An 18,336-nucleotide genomic window follows, 5' to 3' on the forward strand; every position below is an offset into this window, starting at 1 on the left:
CCCACGTCATTGGGAGTCCGTGGCCAGGGCTGGCCCGGTGCCCCCGGCCCCTTATCGGGGGCATTGCTCAACAGCGGGCGCAATGCTGGGGACGGGCAGGGGCCATGGCACTGCCTCACCTCTGGGCTGAGGGGTCTGGGGAACCCCCATTCCTGGGAGAGCCGGGAAGTGCGTGGCCGGGCTTGCCATGGGCTGGGGTCGGGCTGCTCCCTTGCCAGCAGCACTCCCAGCTTGCGGGGAAGCGACCCGCACCGTCGTGGCTTCCACTGCCATTCCCCTCCTGTCTCGCTGAGATGGGATGTGCGGGACGGGGAAACTGAGGCAAGGACGTGGTGCGCGGGGTTGGGACACCCTACCCTCCACTCCTCCCGGCTTCGTGGCTCCCCGACCCACGGAGTCCTTCTGGGGCACAACCTCCCCTCGCCCTGGGGCTGCTGGGGGGCGCGACCCAGTGCCGGCCCTGCTCCCCTCCGCCTCCTCCCTTCCTCCCCTCGGGGGCGGGAGGGATGAGGGGGGGCCCGGGCGGGCTGGGGCGGGGAGGGGAAGGGAAGGAGGTGGGATTATGGACACGGGACCCAATGAGCCCGAAAAACGTGCACCGCTCGCAGCTCTTTTAGCCCGACGGAGGGGCAGCAGAAGCCTCTCGGCGGAGTGCGGAGAGAGTCGGCACCCCCGTCCCGTCCCGTCCATCCCTGTCCCGTCCGGGCCGGTCCCGCCATGGCGCTGGGGAAGCTGCAGAAAGTGCTGATCAGCGAAAGCCTGGACCCCTGCTGCCGGGAGATCCTGGAGGCCGGCGGGCTCCGGGTGCAGGAGAAGCCCGGGCTGAGCAAGGAGGAGCTGCTGCGGGAGATCCGGGTGAGTCAGGGCTGCACCCACGCGTGGGTGGGTGGGTGGGCGAGTGCATGGGTGGGTGGGCGCAGCGGGCCGGTCCCGGGTGACAGCGGACCCCCTCGACTGGTCCCCGCCTCCCGTCTGATGCAAGAGCCCGGCCAGTTTCGCACGGCGGATTCCGGCCCCTGCAGCGGCTGTCCCCGTTCCGTGGATGACCCAGAACCACCAGCCCTGGCCCTGGCCCTACCCGCCGTGTCTGTCACCCCTTAGGACTGCGATGGGCTCATCGTCCGCTCGGCCACCAAAGTCACGGCTGAGGTGCTGGAGGCAGCAGAGAGGCTGCAGGTGGTGGGCAGAGCAGGCACCGGTGTGGACAACGTGGACGTGGAAGCAGCCACCAGGAAGGGTGTCCTGGTCATGAAGTAAGAGCAGGATTGTGGGGACATCCCTGCCTGTGCTCCTGGAGAGGCAGGGGAAGCTTCAGTAGGGTGCCATCCCCACCTATGGCACCCCTGGCACCACCCTGCAGATCTCCACCTTCACGGGGTGCAGACCCCTGTCAGCCCAGGTCACACACACAAGTAACACCACTTTCCATTCCCAGCACACCCACTGGGAACAGCCTCAGCGCTGCGGAGCTCACCTGTGGGATGATCATGTGCTTGGCCAGGTGAGTGCAGGGCAGGATGGGGGGCACAGACATGCACCCTGCAGCCCCCTGCCCCATGCTGACCACAGCCTCCTTTTTAGGCAGATCCCACAGGCAGCTGCCTCCATGAAGGAGGGCAAGTGGGATCGTAAGAAGGTAGGAGGCAGGTGAAGTACCTCTGGGTGGTGGGTGGCCTCGTGGGGTGTGCTCGCTTATGCTCTACTGTGCACCCTAGTACATGGGCATGGAGCTGAATGGGAAGACGCTGGCTGTGCTGGGGCTGGGACGCATTGGCAGGGAGGTGGCCACCCGCATGCAGGCTTTCGGCATGAAGGTAAGGAAATGGGGCCAGGAGGACTGGTGGGCATAGTGGACCCCCCTGGCTCAGCCAAAGCCCCTGTACCAGGCTGCAGGAGTGAGTGCCCGCTCTGCCTCAGACCATAGGTTACGACCCCATCATCACCCCTGAAGTCTCAGCCACCTTCGGCGTGGAGCAGCTGCCGCTGGATCAGATCTGGCCCCGCTGCGACTTCATCACAGTGCACACGCCACTGCTGCCCTCCACCACGGGTATGGAGTGGGCACCGGTGCAGGGAGGTTTGGGGAGAGTTGGGGCAGACCCCTGCTGCTCACAGCCCTCCCTTCACAGGGCTCCTGAATGACAGCACCTTCGCCAAGTGCCGCCGTGGCGTGCAGGTGGTGAACTGTGCCCGCGGTGGCATCGTGGATGAGGGCGCGCTGCTGCGGGCGCTGCAGTCGGGGCAGTGTGGAGGGGCTGCCCTTGATGTCTTCACACAGGTGAGTGGGGCTGTGGGAACCCCCCGAGTTTTTCTTTGTCTCAGAATCACCTTAACTCTGCCCAAGCCAGGCCAAGGCAGCCTGGCAAACCCTTGGGGGACTGGGACCGGGCATAGCCCTCCTCAGCTTCCCTCCATGCAAAGGAAGGAGGGTAAATGCCCCCCGCTCTGAGCTCCCAGATGGGTGCTGGGGGCTGACGGCAGGATGGAACTGTGTCTGCAGGAGCCCCCAAAGGACCGTGACCTGGTGAACCACCCCAATGTCATCTCCTGCCCACACCTGGGTGCTAGCACACGGGAGGCACAGAGCCGCTGCGGCAAGGAAATCGCCATGCAGATCGTGGATATGGCCACGGGGAAGGGGCTGACCGGTGTAGTGAGTCCCCAAACCGGGCGCCTGACCTCTGTGCCTCAGTTTCCCCATCTGTAACACATGGGTGCACTGGGAGCAACCCAGGGCCCTCACTGGCAGGTTCTCACTGCTCACCCTGCTCTCCCTCACAGGTTAATGGGCAGGCTCTCAGCAAGGCTTTTGCACCCCAGACCAAGCCCTGGATTGCCCTGGCCCGGGCCCTGGGCACGGTGCTGCACATGGTGGGCAAGCAAGTGCAGGGCAGCGTGCAGGTCTGCACCCTAGGTGAGCCAGGCAGGCAGGGTGTGCGGGGAACTCTGGCCTGGATGGGTGGGAGGGCAGCCAGGAGAGAGGATGGCCAGGAGGGTCACTGAGGGTGGGATTGGAGCACAGGGGTGCGTGGGGATGGATGGATGGATTGGGTGGTGGAAGGACCAGCTCCAGGCTGGCTGCTCCGGAGCGGGACTGACCTCTCTGCTGCTGGTCCATCCACCCCTGCCGCCTCCCTGCACCCAGGGGCACCCCTGCGGGAGGCCGGGAGCTACCTGACGCCTGCCGTGGCCATGGGCTTGCTGGCCGGAGGGACACAGAAGGAGGTGACACTGGTGAATGCCACGCTGCTGGCCCAGGAGGCTGGGCTGAAGGTGCGTGGACACCCGTACTCTGCACGGTCAGCCTGGTGCACCCAGACCCTTCTTCACCAAGTGGCATGGGCCTAGGGACACCCTGCAAGGCTGCTGATGCAGCACTTGGGCTGGGGGACATTCCCTGGTGTGCCCCCCGAGGACATCCCTTCCCCATACCCTGCCACAGGGCAGGACCTGGGCACTGAGTACCCACGTGTCTCCGACAGGTCACCACCACCCACAGCGACGTGGCCCCCGAGCCCGACAGCAGCACCGGCTTGGTGCAGGTGTCCCTGCAGGGCACCCCGCACCGGGTGACAGGGACGGTGCAGGGCAGCGCCCCAGTGCTGCGGGAGATCAATGGGGCCACCTTCAAGCAGCCGGCCCCACTGTCTGGTCCTCTCCTCATCTACAGAGCCAAAGCTTCCGATCCCACTGCTCTGGCCACGCTGGCAGGTGAGCTCCCTGCGCCAACCCCGAGCAGGGGAGCAGCCGGGGGGGCCCTGCATCTGAACCAAAGCTGAGCCCCTGCAACAGCAAGGACAGGAGAGATGGATGGGGGGCTTGGGCAGGGGGTTGGGTGACGTGGAGCAAAGGACTTGGGGTGGGGGAAGAAAGGACCACTGAGGGGTGTTGGGGTGAGAAAAGCTCAGCTCCCTGCTGGTTGTGGGGCACTCTGTGATCCCTAACCCCTCTCCTTCTCCCCAGGGCTGCTGGGCAAGACGGGGGTCCAGCTCCAGTTCTACCACAGCTCTGGCACAGTGGGAGGGGAGCAGTGGAGCGTGGTGGGGCTCTCAGCCCCCCTGTCCAACCTCAGCGAGCTGAAGCCACGTGTCACAGAAGTCTTCCAGCTCCACCTCCTGTAGACCCCAACTGTCAACCAGGACTCTCTCCATGGCCGAAGCACCTGGGCCCTCCTCCAACTGGGGAAGCATTGGAGCCAGCTGTTCCTAACCCCCACACTGAGTTTGGGGGTGGCCCCGCACTCAATAAAGGGTCTAGAAGGAGAGAGCATGTGATGCCTTGTCTATGTGGTCCCTTGTCCTCAATCCCAAATCCCCTCCCTCCTGCCCTTGCCACTCCCCAACCCTGCTGCTGTTTGCTGAAGGGTGCAAAGGTCTCTGCCGCTGCAGAGGTCCCATATGGCCACCATCCCGTGCCAGGACAGTGCTGGAAGGGGGATGAGCCCTCCCACGAGTCCCTGCCCCCTTCTACCCCTGGAGTTTGCCATGAGGATGTTTCACTTTAGTGACCTCACAGGGAAAATGGATTTTAACCCCCCCAATCTGGAGACTGGGAGGCTGAGTTTTACTTGGCTCCCCCAAAAAGTCAGGGCACACTCCCATCCTGGGATAATGGGGGTTACTGAGCCACACGCCTGACAGGGCAGGTGGCCAACGCTGGGTGCCCATGGGAAAAATCACCTAAGGGGCTGTGATCCAGATCCACGGTTTTTAAGGGGAGTGTCTTGGGGTGGGAGGAGACCACTCAAGACCAGGAGCCAGAGCTGGGCTGCTGCCCCCTCCCATTCACACCTTTATTCCCCTGCACTGCCCAGGTGTTTGCAGAAGAGCCGCAGTCTCCACCAGCTCTGGGGCCCGAGGCACCACCGGCCATTCCCCAGTCATCCAAGGTGGAGTTTCCCACAGAAGGCAGCCCCGGATTTGGAGATGAGCAGGGATGACAGTGGGAAAGAGAGCATCCCCCTTCCTAGGGCTCACCACTCCGGTCCCCTCTAGATGGGCTTCCTGGCGTATTCGCGGCGGAACTTGGAATCCACCCGCGTCAGGTACCAGGTTCCAGGGAAGAGATCCGCCTGGGAGCCGTGGGGAGCGTGGTCAGCTGCAGGAAGAGGGCAGTGATGCTCAGCGATGTCATGGGGTCCCAGTGGGGGGCGTGTCACATCCCCCCAGCCCCACTCACCCAAGTGGTGGGTTTCCTCCCGTCGCTTCATGATCTCCGCGAAGTCCTGTGGGGCCACGCGCTTGCGAGCGTCCAGGCGAGCCGGCAGGTCGGCCAGGCTGGAGATCAGCTTGTCCAGGGGTGAGCCTGGCAACGGGCACCCCACGAGTGAGATGGCACTACTGGCAGCCCTGGGCCCCACAGCCTCTCACCGCCCTCCCTTCCCAGTCCCTCTGTCCCTTGGGGCTCACCCGGGGCTGCATCCTCTGAGACACGGAAGGAGAACATGCTGGCAGCCAGTCCCGAGCCATAGGAAAAGGCACCAATCCGGGAGCCAGCCAGGTCCTTGGCTGAAGACCTGCAGCAGGGGATTAGAAGGGTTAGAGGAGATTTGGGGTGAGGGGCATACAGGGCTCTGGGGGTGATGTAGGGGGCTGCCTCCTTCACAGACAGGGGGGTCCTTGTGTCTCGGGGTCTCATTTCCAAGGGAGCGTGGCCCCGGAGTGCAGTGGTGCCAGGGACTAGGATTTTGTTCCCCCCAGGGCCTGTCTGTTCCCATGGCTCCTTTCCCATGGGGTCACTTGTTCTGTGGGTCATGACAACAGGGTTTTCATCCTCCCAGCAATGACAGAAGGGCTTTATGTGCTGGCCCAGCTCCAGCAAGCTGGGATGAAAAGGCTGGCAGGGAGATGGCACAGAGTGGGATGCATCAATGCTGAGGGTTGGGTGCAATGAAATCGTCAGGTCTCTGCTGAGGAGGGGGGAGATGAGGGCTGGCACCTACCCCTCCAGCCAGTCAGGGTCTGCCCTCCCCAAAATGACCTCCTCCCTCCCGCTGAGCCAGCATTTTGGGGGACTTACTGTGACAGGAGGGAGGCCAGGCAGCCATACATGGATGGTGTGTACATGTTGCCGTTGCGGGAGGAGAGGAGCAGGGAGGATTTGGTCTTCTTGTTGAAGATGTCCTGGCTGGCTGTCTGGAATGCCTTTTCCACCTCCTTGCTGGTATAGGTGTCCTCCAGCTTTAGACCACTGCCCAGAGAGAGGCTGGCTCAAACCTTGGACTGGCAAATCCCTGCCTGGGCTGAGGGATGGGGGACAGGGCACAGGGACCCACCGGAAAGACTGCAGCCCCTTGTAGAGGCCGGAGGCCGTGTCGGGGTTGGGGGAGGCCAAAAAGTCATTCAGCAGCAGCCGCCCCACAGATTTCTGCACCAGCTTGCAGAAGGGTGTGTGGAAGATGATGTACTTGAAGTCATCGAGGGTGAAGGGCCTCTGGATGCCGGCTGGAAGGCAACATGGCTCCATCAGCATCCAGGGGGATGGGATGGGCACCTTGGGGGTGCTGCCACTTACCCTGCTGCCACTGGCTCTCTGCCTTCCGTCGGTACACGGCGTAGCAGCGATCCAGTGCCCGCAGGTAGCACTGGATGGAGAGCTGCCCATCCACCACCGGGTACTCGGAGGACAGGTCCGGCTTGTAGAAGTCATAGGCGTGCTCCATGTGGGTTCCCCGCAGGCCTGGGGGCACAGGGAGAGCCAGCTGTCAGGGATTCCAATCACCAGCACCCAGGGGTGCTGTCTGCCGTGCCAGTTTTTACATCCACCAGCTTCCCACAGGGATGTGGCTAGCCAGGCACCCTGGAGTACCCATCAGGGTCTGGCAGAGCCAGTGTTGCTGGAGCTGAGCAGCTCTGCCCAGGGCTGGGACATGGATGCGTGGCCTCCAGGGACAGCACCCATCAACTGGCCATCCCCAGGGGCTCCTGACACTGACCTCTCTCCAGCACCAGTGGGGCATTGGGTCCCACCAGCATGGCGATGGCACCGGCTCCTCCCGTGGGCCGCGCGTTCCCCGTGGCATAGACGGCAATGTCCCCACACACCACCACAGCGTAGCGACCTGGGGGAGGAGAGGGGGACTGGCAGGGCCATTGGCAGGTGGAAGCCTCCACACCATGGCCCTTGTGTATTCCCATCTCCATGATGCCTGGTGTCACAGACAAGGTAAGCAAGAAACAGGGGTGATGGAGAGCCTTGGAGGGGCAGTGGCTCCCTTTGAAGATACTTGTCAGAGTATCTATGGGTTTCAGGCACCTGCTGCCTCCTCCCCCTATTCCATGGCACCCACCCAGCATCCAGCCCTGTGGCACAGTCCCTGCCTGCACTCACCATCCCAGGCGCTGGACTCCACCCAGGCAGCCGCGTTGAAGAGCGAGGCTGTGCCCCCGTAGCAGGCGTTGGTGGTGTCGATGCCCTCCACGTCAGTGTTGCCCGAGTCACGGAACAGCTGCATGAGGACAGTCTTGACAGCCTTGGATTTGTCAATTACGGTCTCGGTGCCCACCTCCAGGCGGCCGATGGCATCCCAGGAGAGGCGTCCTCGCTCCACCAGCCGCTGCACCACCGTCAGGCACAGGGAGTTGATGTCCTCATGGGCAGCACAGAAGCCCATCTGCTTCTGGCCCAAGCCCTGTGTGTACTTGCCGGCCTGCACACCATCATATCGCTCCAGCTCCTCCTGCTCCACGTACTGGGCAGGGAAGTACACCTCCAGTGCCAGGATGCCCACGTCCTTGGGCCAGGCACCTGTTCCGGCAGCACTGGAGAGGCTGTGGGGCAGAGGGAGTGGTGACAGTCCCGTGGTGGCCCTGAGCACTGGGGACACAGGGGTGGTCGTGGGGAGATGCCACTGGCAAGCAGCCCAGGTTGGGAGGACCCCAAATCCCTACTAGTTCCCTGTGCCCGGCAGAGCTGCCAGGGAGGAGAGAGAGGATCCCCTTCCCCGGCAAGGTTTAAGAGCTCAGACAGCTCCCCACCCCTGCCCTGGCTACATCTGCTACCCGCCCGACCCATGTGGATGCTCACCATGCCCTTTGCAAGGCCAGGGGGTGCTGGGCCCCCCGGGGTGCCTGTTCTGGCCCCGGTGGTGCCCACCGGGCCCCCCAGCAGCGAGCGGCACGGCCCACCAAGCGCAACATCTTCGCCTCGGCCGCCGCACGGATGGAAGGACAAGCGGCGGGACAAATGGACAGCGGGACGGGCCCTACGTGGTGCTTTTATAAACTGCGTGGGCAGCTCGGCACAGCCCTCCCGGCCTTTATCAGCGTGCCGGACCCTGGCGCTCAAAGGTCGCCGAGCGCCAGCCAACACAACAGGGACAGCGGGGCTTTGGAGGGGGTAGCCTGTGAGGTGTCTCCGTCCTGTGCCCCAAAGCCCGGGGACGCGCTCGGCTGGAGCCGGGGCTGAGCGGCGGGACGGGTTTTTCCGCAGCCCCGGCGGGGGCAGCTCCGGTGCCCGGGGCTCGCCGGCACAGCCGTGGTCACTGTGCAGGGAGCGCGGCGCTGTGCGGCCTCCCCGATTGCCCCCGAGGTCCTGGGAGGGGGCAGAGGGCGGCCAGGTCTTTGGTGCTGGCACCATCCGTGCTGCCCGGGGCACAGTCCACGTCTGACACGTGCCACGGCTCCGGGGGGGGGGTAAAAGCCCCCTGAGCTGGGTGGGGGCAGAGCCACCTTCAAAGCAGCGGAGCAAACAGCCACGTGATGCCTGTGGCAACATTGTAGTGACACAAGAAGGGACCTTTGGTCCCGGTGGTGCTGTCAACGTGGCCATGGGGCAGTGTCGCAGCCCCCCCAGATCGCTGCGGAGCTGCCTGCCCCCGCCTGCATACCCACAACAGCTCCGATCCCCACCCACTTCTGTGCCCCAGCTCTCCGTACCTGCACCCCTGGGACACTCCTGTTCCCTCACCTGCTCCCCAGGGACACCTGTCGAGTGTCACCTGGCACCAGGGGGCTGGGGATGGGCAAACACGAGCACTCAGCCAGGAGAGCCACTGGCCCTGCAGCTCCTGGGGACTCATCCCGCAACAGCTCCACCAGCACCAGCAGTGCTGAAGCCCCTGGAAGCAGGAAAGCTGGGAGAGCCGTGGAAGCACCTGCCTTTCCCCCTCCCGGACCAGCCCAGGGCTATGCACCAGCACCAAGCTCACACAGCACTTGCATGCTTCCTTTTTTATAGATGTATTTTTAGGAATTGTGCGCAGAGGAGCAGAGGTGGCACGGGAGGAACATCCCTGGCATGGGGTCCCCCACGGGCCAGGTGCTGTGCTCAGTGCAAGGGGGTGAACTTGCAGATGTAGTGATGCTTCTGGGCGCAGCTGGCACTGGACCACTGACTGAAGCCTGTTGGAGAGATGGGCCAGGGGTTGGTGGGGGCCATAGTTATAGCAGGGGCACCCGCTGTGCCCACTGCAGCCACCCCAGAGGGCCAGGACCCAGAGGAGGAGGGAGGGGGGGAATGCCAGCCAAGAGCAGGCACTGAGTGTGGGTGTGGGCACTCACTGCTCTGGTGGGTCAACATGCCGCATTTCCCCCCTCGGGCACCGTTCCCAGACAGCCCACTCGCAACGCTGTACGTGTCCCCACCTGCCCACTTCCAGGCCTGGCTCTGTGAAGAGAGAGGAGATTCAGAGGCCTGGCTCTGCTGCCCTCCAGCCCCCCATCACCTCTGTAGTCCCTGCCTCACCTCTTCACTGTAGTGGAGCCCGAGCCAGACGGGCTGCACGCGCTGGTAGTAGGAGATGGACTTCCGCAGGGTGATGGCCTCGTGCTCGTCCTCCACCCAGGCCAGGTGGGCACTGTCCTGGATGGCCTGGCACTGCCTCTGCGGGGAGAGCTGTCAATGCTGGGGCACCTCAAGGAGATCAGGGGGTCTCCATCTGCCTGTGTGCCCCGGTGGGCTTACCTCAGCCTCATCCCAGGTCCGGGCATCAGAGAAGTACTTGAAGCAGTTGAGCTTGTAGTAGGACCAGCCGTCTGGGCAGTAGTTTATGTACCTGCCAACTACAGATGGAGAGCAGTGGGGAGGGATGGGGGACAGCCAGCATTGCTGGCTGGAGAGGAGCATGGCTCCCCCTTGTCCCCACTACTGTCCCCCGAGCCATGGGACTTACCTGCTGGCTGCAGGAGCCCCATGCAGCCCAGCAGCAGGAGGGCGAGTCTGGCCGCTGCCACCATCCTCCTTGCTCCTGTAAAGTCGCGGGGAGGTCACGCGAGGTCCCTTGGGGACAGAGGATGCCACCTGTCCCCAGAGAGTGCAAAACCACCCTGCTGTGGGCTGAATCTGGCCCCTTTCAGCCACGTGGAGGAGATGGCAGGCTGCGCCTCCCTCTCCCCTCCCCGGCACAGGTCACTGTCCCGTGCCCGTACCCCATGTCCCAGGCATGGCTGGGATCCCCAGCCCACACTGGCCCCACCAGTCCCAGCCTCAGCAGGAGGCATCTGGGTGAGCCAAGCTGCTCTGTGGGGACATGGGGAGAGTGCTGCCACGGGCACGGGGCAGGGGACCCCAGCCCTGCAGCAGCAGCAGCAATGGCACAGGCAGAGCTGGGGCCAGTAGGGCTGCAGGGACTATGTGGTTGGCACCATTTCACGCCCTGAGCTCGTAGTCCTGCCTGGGTCGGGGAGACAAATCAGCCTCATCAGCGCAGTTCCCCTTTATGTGGGCTAATCCCTGGGCACTGGGGCCAATTTGCAGACTCAGCTTGTCTTCCCCTCAAAGAAGCAGTGACAAAAGTCAAAGCAGAGCTGAAAAATGCATCATCGCAGCCTGTCCGATCCAGAAAAGGGCAGAGCTCAGGTCCCCCCGGGAGCTGCCAGGGCTGGGATCAGCTCCTGTTCACCCTCAAGTCAGCTCTGAGCATCCCAACGCCTCAGCTGTCCTGTGGTAGTCCTCTTCCTTACCTGTGGTCTGGAGATGTGGAGGAATAGCGGCTTGTCGTGGGTCACTGGGAGAGGAGAAGAGAGGAGCTGCCCTTTTATAGCCTGGTGCTCATCAGCATCAGTGTTTGCCCAGCTCAGGTGATTCTCACCATAAAAGCCTTAATGCTAACTCCCCTCCATCCCCCCTGCTTTGCTGGATAATTGCCCAGACCTACAATTCTGTTTGTATTTAACATATCTCCAGAAGCAGAGAGGAAGAGCCTGTCCTAGTTGGTCAATAAACCCCCTGCAATTATCATAAATTGCTCCCGCGATACAGAGATAATCTTGCGGCTGAGAGCAGCCTGGCACATGACAGGGATGCCTGCTGGCCCCGCCCTGGCTGGACCAGGGGCTGGCAGGGGTGAGCCCCGGGGGTGAGCCCCTGATCCCGGCCAGAGCATCCCTGCGGTGAGCGGTGGGGACACGGGGACCACCCGCTGGCACTGCCCGTGTCCCCAGCTGAGGGATGGCACCCCGCCGGGCCCCACACCCTGCCCAGCTCTGCCATGCGTCACCCACACACCGCCCTTGTTTGAACTGCCGGGGGAGATCTGTGAGCAGGATGCAGGACGACGGGATGTGGGAACAGACTGCAGCCGGGGGCCGGCAGGTGCCATCAGATAGCGGTGTGGGTGCCCAGCCCTCGCGCCCGGCGGTGACGCAGGGCTTTGTCACTCTGCGTCCCTCCAGGAGGAGGGGGCAGGTCCTGGAGCAGCAGCCCCTCAACTGCCCCTGCGCCACGGGGGGAACCTGCAGCCCACGGAGGTGGGCTGCCCCCGGCCCCAGCAGCTGGAACCCTTCGGCAAGGGAAGGCACAGCCATCTCTGCCGCTGTTCTTGCTCCTCACCCCGGAAAGTCCTCTGCCCCTGTGGGAGGCACCTGGAATTCTCTACCCTACTGCTGCAAACACGCCGCTCCGGAGCGTCGCTTCGCTGGCTCACAATGTACCAAAGCGGCTTTGAAAGCTCATCCTGCTGCCTGTCCCGTGGCTCCCGCAAAGCTGCCAGCTCCTGCCCAGCACCCTGCTGCTGCCAGCTCCAGCCAATGCCTGGCTCTCCTGCTCCCAACCCTCTCCAAAACCCTTGCAGGAGGCCACTGGGAGCTACCCAGGAGGCAGCCACCTGCAGAGGATCCAGACACAGAGCTGAGCTCTGCTTCTCCCAACATGGAGAACTTGCTGTCAGGATCAAGCTATGTACCCCAGGGATCTCCCACGGGATCTCTGTGGCAGCATTTGCCAAAACATGCAGAGAGGGAATGCTACTGCACCCACAGGGAGCAGCTCCATGCTGGTGGCATGCAGAGGCAGGCCTGGCTTTTGCCCCAGAGAGGGAGGAGGATCAGACCCATCTCCTTGACGCGCACAGCCAGGATACAGCTGCTGCTGCTTGCTAGGCACCCTCTGGGATCAAAGGTGTAAAGCCTTCTTGTGTACAAACACAGCTGCTGCCTGCTATCAGTCCTGAAAGAAACAACCCTCCAGAGCATAGCTGCCCTGACTAATGGGGGAACTCCAGAAACACAGTAACCTCACAGAAAACAGGGCTCCACCCTTGATTTATGAAAAACTGTGGAAAAGATCCCCAGGGGAGCCTGAGGTTCCTCCTCTACTTCTTGGTTAGGTAAGCGATGCCCCAGCTCGGTGCCTGCCTGGCTCAGTTAGGCATGTTTGGATGCAACACAGCAAGTTTCCACAAGCCCCCCAGCCATCCTGGGCTGGGGAAGAGGAATGTGCTGTTCCCAAGGAGCAGCAGCTTCAAGTCTCAGCCTGAGCACCAGTAAACTCGACGCAGCTGTGCCAGAGGCTTAGCAGAGCTTGCTAAACTTTGGCACAGATGTGCAGGCTGTGGGAGAGCATGGATGAATGCCTCCCGGAGGTTTGGACTTGCCAAGCTGGCTCTACCAGAAGATAAAGGAGCTGCGCTGTTTGAATATTAAACCCTTAAAATGCCCCCAGCAGCTTTACCCCTGCTAGGCGTTGTAATTTACCTACCAGCTCCATCCAAGTCCACAGCAAGAGCTGGAAAACAGCCAGGTGAGCACTAGTGGAGCCCGAGGTTTCAATGGCATCTCCACGCTCCAAATGCAGCACAGCAGCTATTCACAGTTTGTTGTCTGATTGCCCAAGTCAAACTGTTCAAGTCTGAGACCAGGACAGAGGAGTTGTGATTCCCTGTTTCAGAGGCTGGAGAATCCCACATCTTCGTGCTCCTTGTCTGGAGAAGAGGAAGCTTGGGGGGAACCTTACCATTCTCTACCACCTAAAAGGAGGCTGTAGGCAGGTGGAGGTCGGTCTCTACTCCCAGGTAACAAGTGACAGAATGAGAGTAAATAGCTTCAAGCTGTATCAGGGAAAGTTTAGATTGGATATTAGGGAAAATTTCTTCAGTGAAAGGGCAGTCAGGCAACGGATCAGGTTGCCTAGGAAGTGGTGGACTCACCATTCTTGGAAGCATTCAAAAAACACCTGGCACCTGGAGACACAGATTAGTGGTGAACATGGCGGTGCTGGATTAATGGTAGGACCTGATCTTAGAGGGCTTTTCCAGCCTTAAGGATTCTATGATTCTATGCATCAGCTGCTGAGACAAAGCCAGGGAGGCAGCCTCAGCTCCAGCAATGAGGGTCCTCTTCCCTGCTAGAAGAACAGCAAACAGATAAGGGAAGCAATGAGAACCCGAGGGAGTGAATGAATCCACAGCTCCCACTAACCACCACCTGACCCACACTTCCTCACAACCTTTCTAAAAGCCACACAAACACCCCAGACTTTCTCTGCCTCCCAGACTCACAGGCAAGTGAGAGCTCTTATGCAAAGTATCCAAGAAAGGCCCCATCCCAGTCCCTCCCTGTCTTTCCCAGTATGCTCACCTGCTTGGCTCCCCTCTTCTCAGCCAACCAAGAGACCCAAAATCCATCTGCTACGCCCAAGCCAGGCTGCTTCCAGTTCCCTTGGGGGCTCTAAGTGGTAGGGTTCACGTGCTGCTGAGATACAGAGCACTCCTGATTCCCAAAAGCTGTCTCCTGACATGGACTGTGAAGATGCCAACGAGTCCCCCCTTGCCAGCATCTGAACAGCTACTGACCATTGGTGATTCATGTATATCTAGTGGCTGTGTAAGGAAGCCAGGAAGACAAACGAAAACAGCAGCACACAGACACTGGGCACGTACTTTTTATTCTGGGGATAAAAATTGCTTATACATTTGGCAGCAACTATTTTCATAAAAGACTTTTATAAAAAATGTAAAAATAAGCAAATATTTTCCATTATTAATATAGGAAAATGCTGCTGTGTGAATGGTTACTCTACAACTTACGAGATAAAATACCACCTTAAGGAGATATTATCTTTACAAGTAGTTAAAAAAAAAAAAAAAAGAGAAAAAGGCAGAGGGCCATCATATTAACAGGCCAGGCACGGAACCGACTTCATTCCACAGAAAGGACTCATCTTGTGAAAGGTAGCCACATGTATAAAAAGGCACTTGGTTATTTGGGGCTAATGAGGAAAAGCCCTTTGTTTCTTTAGCATCGATGTAGCAACACTTCATTATTTGCAGTGAAATGTGTACCTGGACAGGCCCCCAGGAGGCTGCAGGCTCCTGCCTGGAGATCTGAGTCGGCTGCAGCTCAACTTCACGGGGCTCACTGCAGCGAGCGTGCCGGGGAACACTGTGTGCATTGTAAAAAGCAGTAACTTCAGACAGAATTAAAAACTTCAGCCCAAAACAATGGCCCTGGGAACCAGCTCCTCCTGAGGCCCTGCCTTCATGTACCATTGAGTCGAGTTGGGGAAAAAAAAAAAAAAAAGTCAACTTTTACTCTTGATTAGAATGTAAAGAAACATCAGAGACAATACTGTACATGGTAAGGTGTTGGATGACCCGCTCGGAGGGGAGCAGCCTTCAGTCCTTTGGCAGCAGCCGACAGCACCGATCTCTTTGGAACACGTGTCTGCAGGGTTCCCCTGAAGAGGTAGGAGCAAACCATCCCCACAAATGTTCACTTCGGCTGCTGACTGGTTCGGAGCCCTTCAGGGAAGCGCTACTCTTGCAGACAAGGCAGAAAGAGCAGCTGTTTGTCTAAGGTCCGCGACAGCTGGCTTCCATTACTCCAAAACTATCGGGGGAGCTGCAGTATGAATGGTACTACTGTCCCACAGAGCACGTGGGGCAACTCAGCTGGGAAATCTCGACACAGGCTGAAGCTGAGAGCAGAGGACAGACAGCCCCAAACCTGTGAACCAAACTGCATGAGGCAATGGTTTCTGAGCTATTTGGTCTGCTGCGAAAGCCCAGCTCCTGGCTTCAGGCACACCGCTGCTGCTGCTGCTGGAAGCCTGCTTGGGAATCAGTGCTGCAGCCTCCTTGTTGGGAGGGGAAGGCAAGGCAGCTCTGACCCAGGGCTGGAGCAAAAGGGACGCTTTCCAAAGGGCTGGATGTCATTCCTGACGCATGAGGACACAAACTGCAAACATGTAATGACATGTTCGACACTTCTTAATAATCCCATAAAGAGGCAGCATATGGTATCTGGAGGACAGGACACACAGCCACCCTTGGATGGAGGGGAGGGGAGTACTGTGCAAGAACGCTGGGAGCTCATGTTACCAGTTTTTGAAACACTCATGCTCGTCCCAAGAGCTTCCCAAAAGGCCTGTATCAGTTGCAGTGCATCTCTTCCAGCATGGGAGTAGTCCATGAAGGCAGTCATGGGCACACCTGGCAGGACGGGGGCACAGGGAGGGTAGTGTGTCAAAAATGGTCAGGCGTGTCCCAGGGAAGACATACCACACTGGAGAGATGTGCCTACAGGCCACTGCAGCAGGAAGACCAGGTCAGACCAGCGTTTTCGGGGAGGGGAAGGCCGGGGGAATAACAAAACAAACAACCTAAAAGACTATATGTATATATAATCTCATAATACCTGGGGGGCAGGCAGTGAGAACACTAAGGGTGTTAGTGGGTCTGTATAAGACAAAGACTCTTGAAGAGGAAGGGGTGAAGCTGTGTGACAGAAGGTGTCACTTGACCTGCAGGTGTTTTGGGAAGTCCGGCTCACTTGCTGAGCAAGAGTGGCCGAGGGAAGGAAGGGTCTAGGAATGTGGGTGCAGCTCTGAGCTGCACAAGGCAACTTGAACTCGAGGAGAACTAGTAGAAGGTGCTTCAGAGAGAGGTTACGTGGGTAACAGAAGGAGTAACAAAATAAGGATACAAAGCTGGTTTTGGCTAACTTTCTGGAGAAATGACCACAAGATGTATTAAGCTGAAGAGCTGTCTCCCCAAAGAAACGGTGGAACACATAGTAAAAGCAGACTGGAGAATCCAGTGCAGACAGCAGTCACATCCAAGGTGCGCGGGAGTTGGTTATAAGTGACCCAGCTGGTCTTCTCCATCACCAGCTTCTACAGTTCTCTGTTTAGCATAAAAGCATACAAGCCTACAGCGACCACAGTCCCTCCAACGAAAGAACATCCTGGGCTCATTAAGACTCTTGGATACTAAAACGGTTCTTCATTTCCATCCTGGAAGACCTTCATGAGTTCTGGAGTCCACTTTAATCGGGCTTCAGCTGGGCCAGCCCTCAGGCGTACACCTGCATGTTGTTCCGCTGCTGCTCCGTCATGTGAGCGGCCGCCGGCCCGCGCTGGTTGTTACCGGGACTGGTCGCCACGTCAGACCAGTCGGAGGCAGAGTGTGGGGAAGAGCTTGACCACTGGTCTGGAGATTCGGGCGATGGAGTCAGGTACGGGTGTTCCCCCTGTAAGTGCCGGTTGTGGCTAGGAGTCCGTTCTGTGGCCGAGGAGTAGCAGCTGTGCTGTGAGGGAGGCGTGGGGTACTTCCCCATCGAGCTCTGGAACTGGTGGTAGGCCGGGAGGACCGTCTGAGCCACCTGCCCGTCCTGCTGAGGGATGGCAGCCATGGAGAACGAGGCGCTGGGCAGCTGGGCTAGATCCGGGATCTGGTACATGGAGCTAAGAGGACCAGCCATGTTCTGAGCGCAGTTTGACTGGGCCTGCTGTGGCAGTGCTTGCTGGTTTATGCCGCCCTTGGGAACCAGCTGGAAAGTCATGATGGGGGGCAGAGACTCCCTGGACACTCCCAGGTGCTTCGTGTCTGCTTGAACCAAGCCGCTCTGCTGAGAAACACTGGGGTGGGAATGCATCACCTGCGGCACCATGCCAAACATCTCGTTGTACTGGGACTCGTTCACCTCCATGCGGTTCATCCACTCGGTGGAAACGTTGCCTGGCCGGAGCCTGCCGAGCCCGCTGTTAGGAGGGGTGGTTCTGTGCTGTGAAAGCAGCTGGCTGACAGACGGGAGCACCGTGCTGGACGCCCGTCCTAAGGGCTGCATCTCGTGGAGGTTGGAGAAGGACATGGTGTGCGCGGCCTGCACCGACGGGGCGGCCAGCAGCGAGCTGGGCGACGAGTGCAACACCCCCGGCGACGGCATCACAGGGGACGATGTTGGTTCGGACGCAAAAGCGTGGGGCGATTCCAGGGAATCGACTGGTGACAGGGTCACTGAGCTCTCTGAGAACTGCCCTTTGCCCTCGCTGAGGGACTTCTTCCTTCTCCTCTTCGCATCTTTGGTGAGGTTCGTGGGCATGATGCCTTTGGCGTTCGGTTTTCGTGACTTCTTGCTTAATGACGCGTGTTTCAGATTGAGGAAGGACCTGTTGGGGCCACAGATGACCGGGGAGAGGGCAGAGTTCAGCATGGCCCCGGGGTGCCCGGCAGGGCTGTGTGCCACATTGTACTCGTTGAGAAGCTGCACTATGTCGTGGTGCATCCGGTCCTGGGCCACGTCCCGGGGCAGGCGATCCATGTGGTCCGTGATGTCTCGATTGGCAAAATGGTCCAGCAAGATTTTTGCTGCTTCGAAACTGCCTTCCCGAGCAGCAAGGAAGAGCGGAGTCTCTTCCTGAAAACACAGAGAGTAAATATTTTAGAGGCTTCACTGCGGGAGGACTGAGTTACAGCTCACAATCCCTCACGGTGTGGCAACCATTAAACCATTTAAACACTACTTAATGCAGTGTGTCACTTTAACTGTCACCAAGAACCATCCACTCTAAGAGGTACCCACTCAAAAAGGCAGATTACAGGAAATCATTTCATACACAGCAGTGGAGCAGAGGCTGAACTATCCCACCAGGAAGGGCACTACTCTGCCATGGGTCTTTGAAAAAACTGTGAAAGCACCTGGTGCCTTTCTCCTACTCTCCCCTAGGAGGGAAAGGTAAAAAAGGCTAAAACAGCCCAGTAAGGAACTGCAGCTTGTTGGTAGCTCTGTAGTCTACTGAGTAATGCATAATAATCCAAAAAAAGAAACCTTAGGCAGAGGAAAGAAATCAAGGACTAAGACACAGCAAAAACTAACAGTAAAGCTACAGAACATCCGCACA

General features: G+C 59.6%; 4 protein-coding genes across 6 annotated transcripts in view; 1 reads left to right on the forward strand and 3 right to left on the reverse strand.

The window, feature by feature from the left end:
• The first annotated feature begins 547 nt into the window (after positions 1-547).
• PHGDH (phosphoglycerate dehydrogenase) lies at positions 548-4,274 on the forward strand. Its single transcript, XM_027896587.1, has 12 exons — positions 548-855; positions 1,102-1,253; positions 1,436-1,501; positions 1,582-1,636; positions 1,716-1,814; positions 1,918-2,050; positions 2,130-2,278; positions 2,501-2,653; positions 2,782-2,914; positions 3,146-3,273; positions 3,483-3,711; positions 3,964-4,274. The coding sequence occupies exons 1-12, from the start codon at positions 718-720 to the stop codon at positions 4,119-4,121; spliced, it is 1,593 nt and encodes a 530-aa protein (XP_027752388.1). The 5' UTR covers positions 548-717; the 3' UTR covers positions 4,122-4,274.
• Positions 4,275-4,706: 432 nt separating this feature from the next.
• Positions 4,707-8,229, reverse strand: HMGCS2 (3-hydroxy-3-methylglutaryl-CoA synthase 2). Its single transcript, XM_027896588.1, has 9 exons — positions 8,026-8,229; positions 7,330-7,769; positions 6,935-7,060; positions 6,514-6,678; positions 6,275-6,443; positions 6,019-6,189; positions 5,409-5,515; positions 5,179-5,304; positions 4,707-5,097 (listed from the first exon to the last, which is right to left on the reverse strand). Exons 1-9 carry the CDS (start codon positions 8,136-8,138, stop codon positions 4,991-4,993), a joined length of 1,524 nt encoding a protein of 507 aa, XP_027752389.1. The 5' UTR covers positions 8,139-8,229; the 3' UTR covers positions 4,707-4,990.
• A 940-nt stretch (positions 8,230-9,169) lies between these two features.
• REG4 (regenerating family member 4) lies at positions 9,170-11,048 on the reverse strand. Of its 3 annotated transcripts, none has more exons than XM_027896591.1 (6): positions 10,902-11,048; positions 10,112-10,187; positions 9,904-10,001; positions 9,685-9,822; positions 9,501-9,606; positions 9,170-9,341 (listed from the first exon to the last, which is right to left on the reverse strand). In XM_027896591.1, exons 2-6 carry the CDS (start codon positions 10,173-10,175, stop codon positions 9,268-9,270), a joined length of 480 nt encoding a protein of 159 aa, XP_027752392.1. In that variant the 5' UTR covers positions 10,176-10,187; positions 10,902-11,048; the 3' UTR covers positions 9,170-9,267. The 3 variants fall into 3 exon arrangements, with proteins under 3 accessions (XP_027752392.1, XP_027752391.1, XP_027752390.1); XM_027896590.1 differs by having other exon boundaries at positions 10,112-10,218; XM_027896589.1 differs by having other exon boundaries at positions 10,112-10,239.
• Positions 11,049-14,081: 3,033 nt separating this feature from the next.
• The window catches only part of NOTCH2 (notch receptor 2), an 88,059-nt gene continuing 83,804 nt past the window's right edge, over positions 14,082-18,336 (reverse strand). The window contains exon 33 of the mRNA XM_027896586.1: positions 14,082-17,852. Coding sequence (XP_027752387.1) covers positions 16,509-17,852 — 1,344 coding nt within the window. The 3' untranslated portion in view covers positions 14,082-16,508. The remainder of the gene's footprint in view (positions 17,853-18,336) is intronic.

The sequence above is a fragment of the Empidonax traillii genome, unplaced genomic scaffold, assembly GCF_003031625.1.
Source record: "Empidonax traillii isolate 1590-97213 ecotype Southwest subspecies unplaced genomic scaffold, ASM303162v1 scaffold502:size815047, whole genome shotgun sequence".
NCBI lineage: Eukaryota > Metazoa > Chordata > Aves > Passeriformes > Tyrannidae > Empidonax > Empidonax traillii.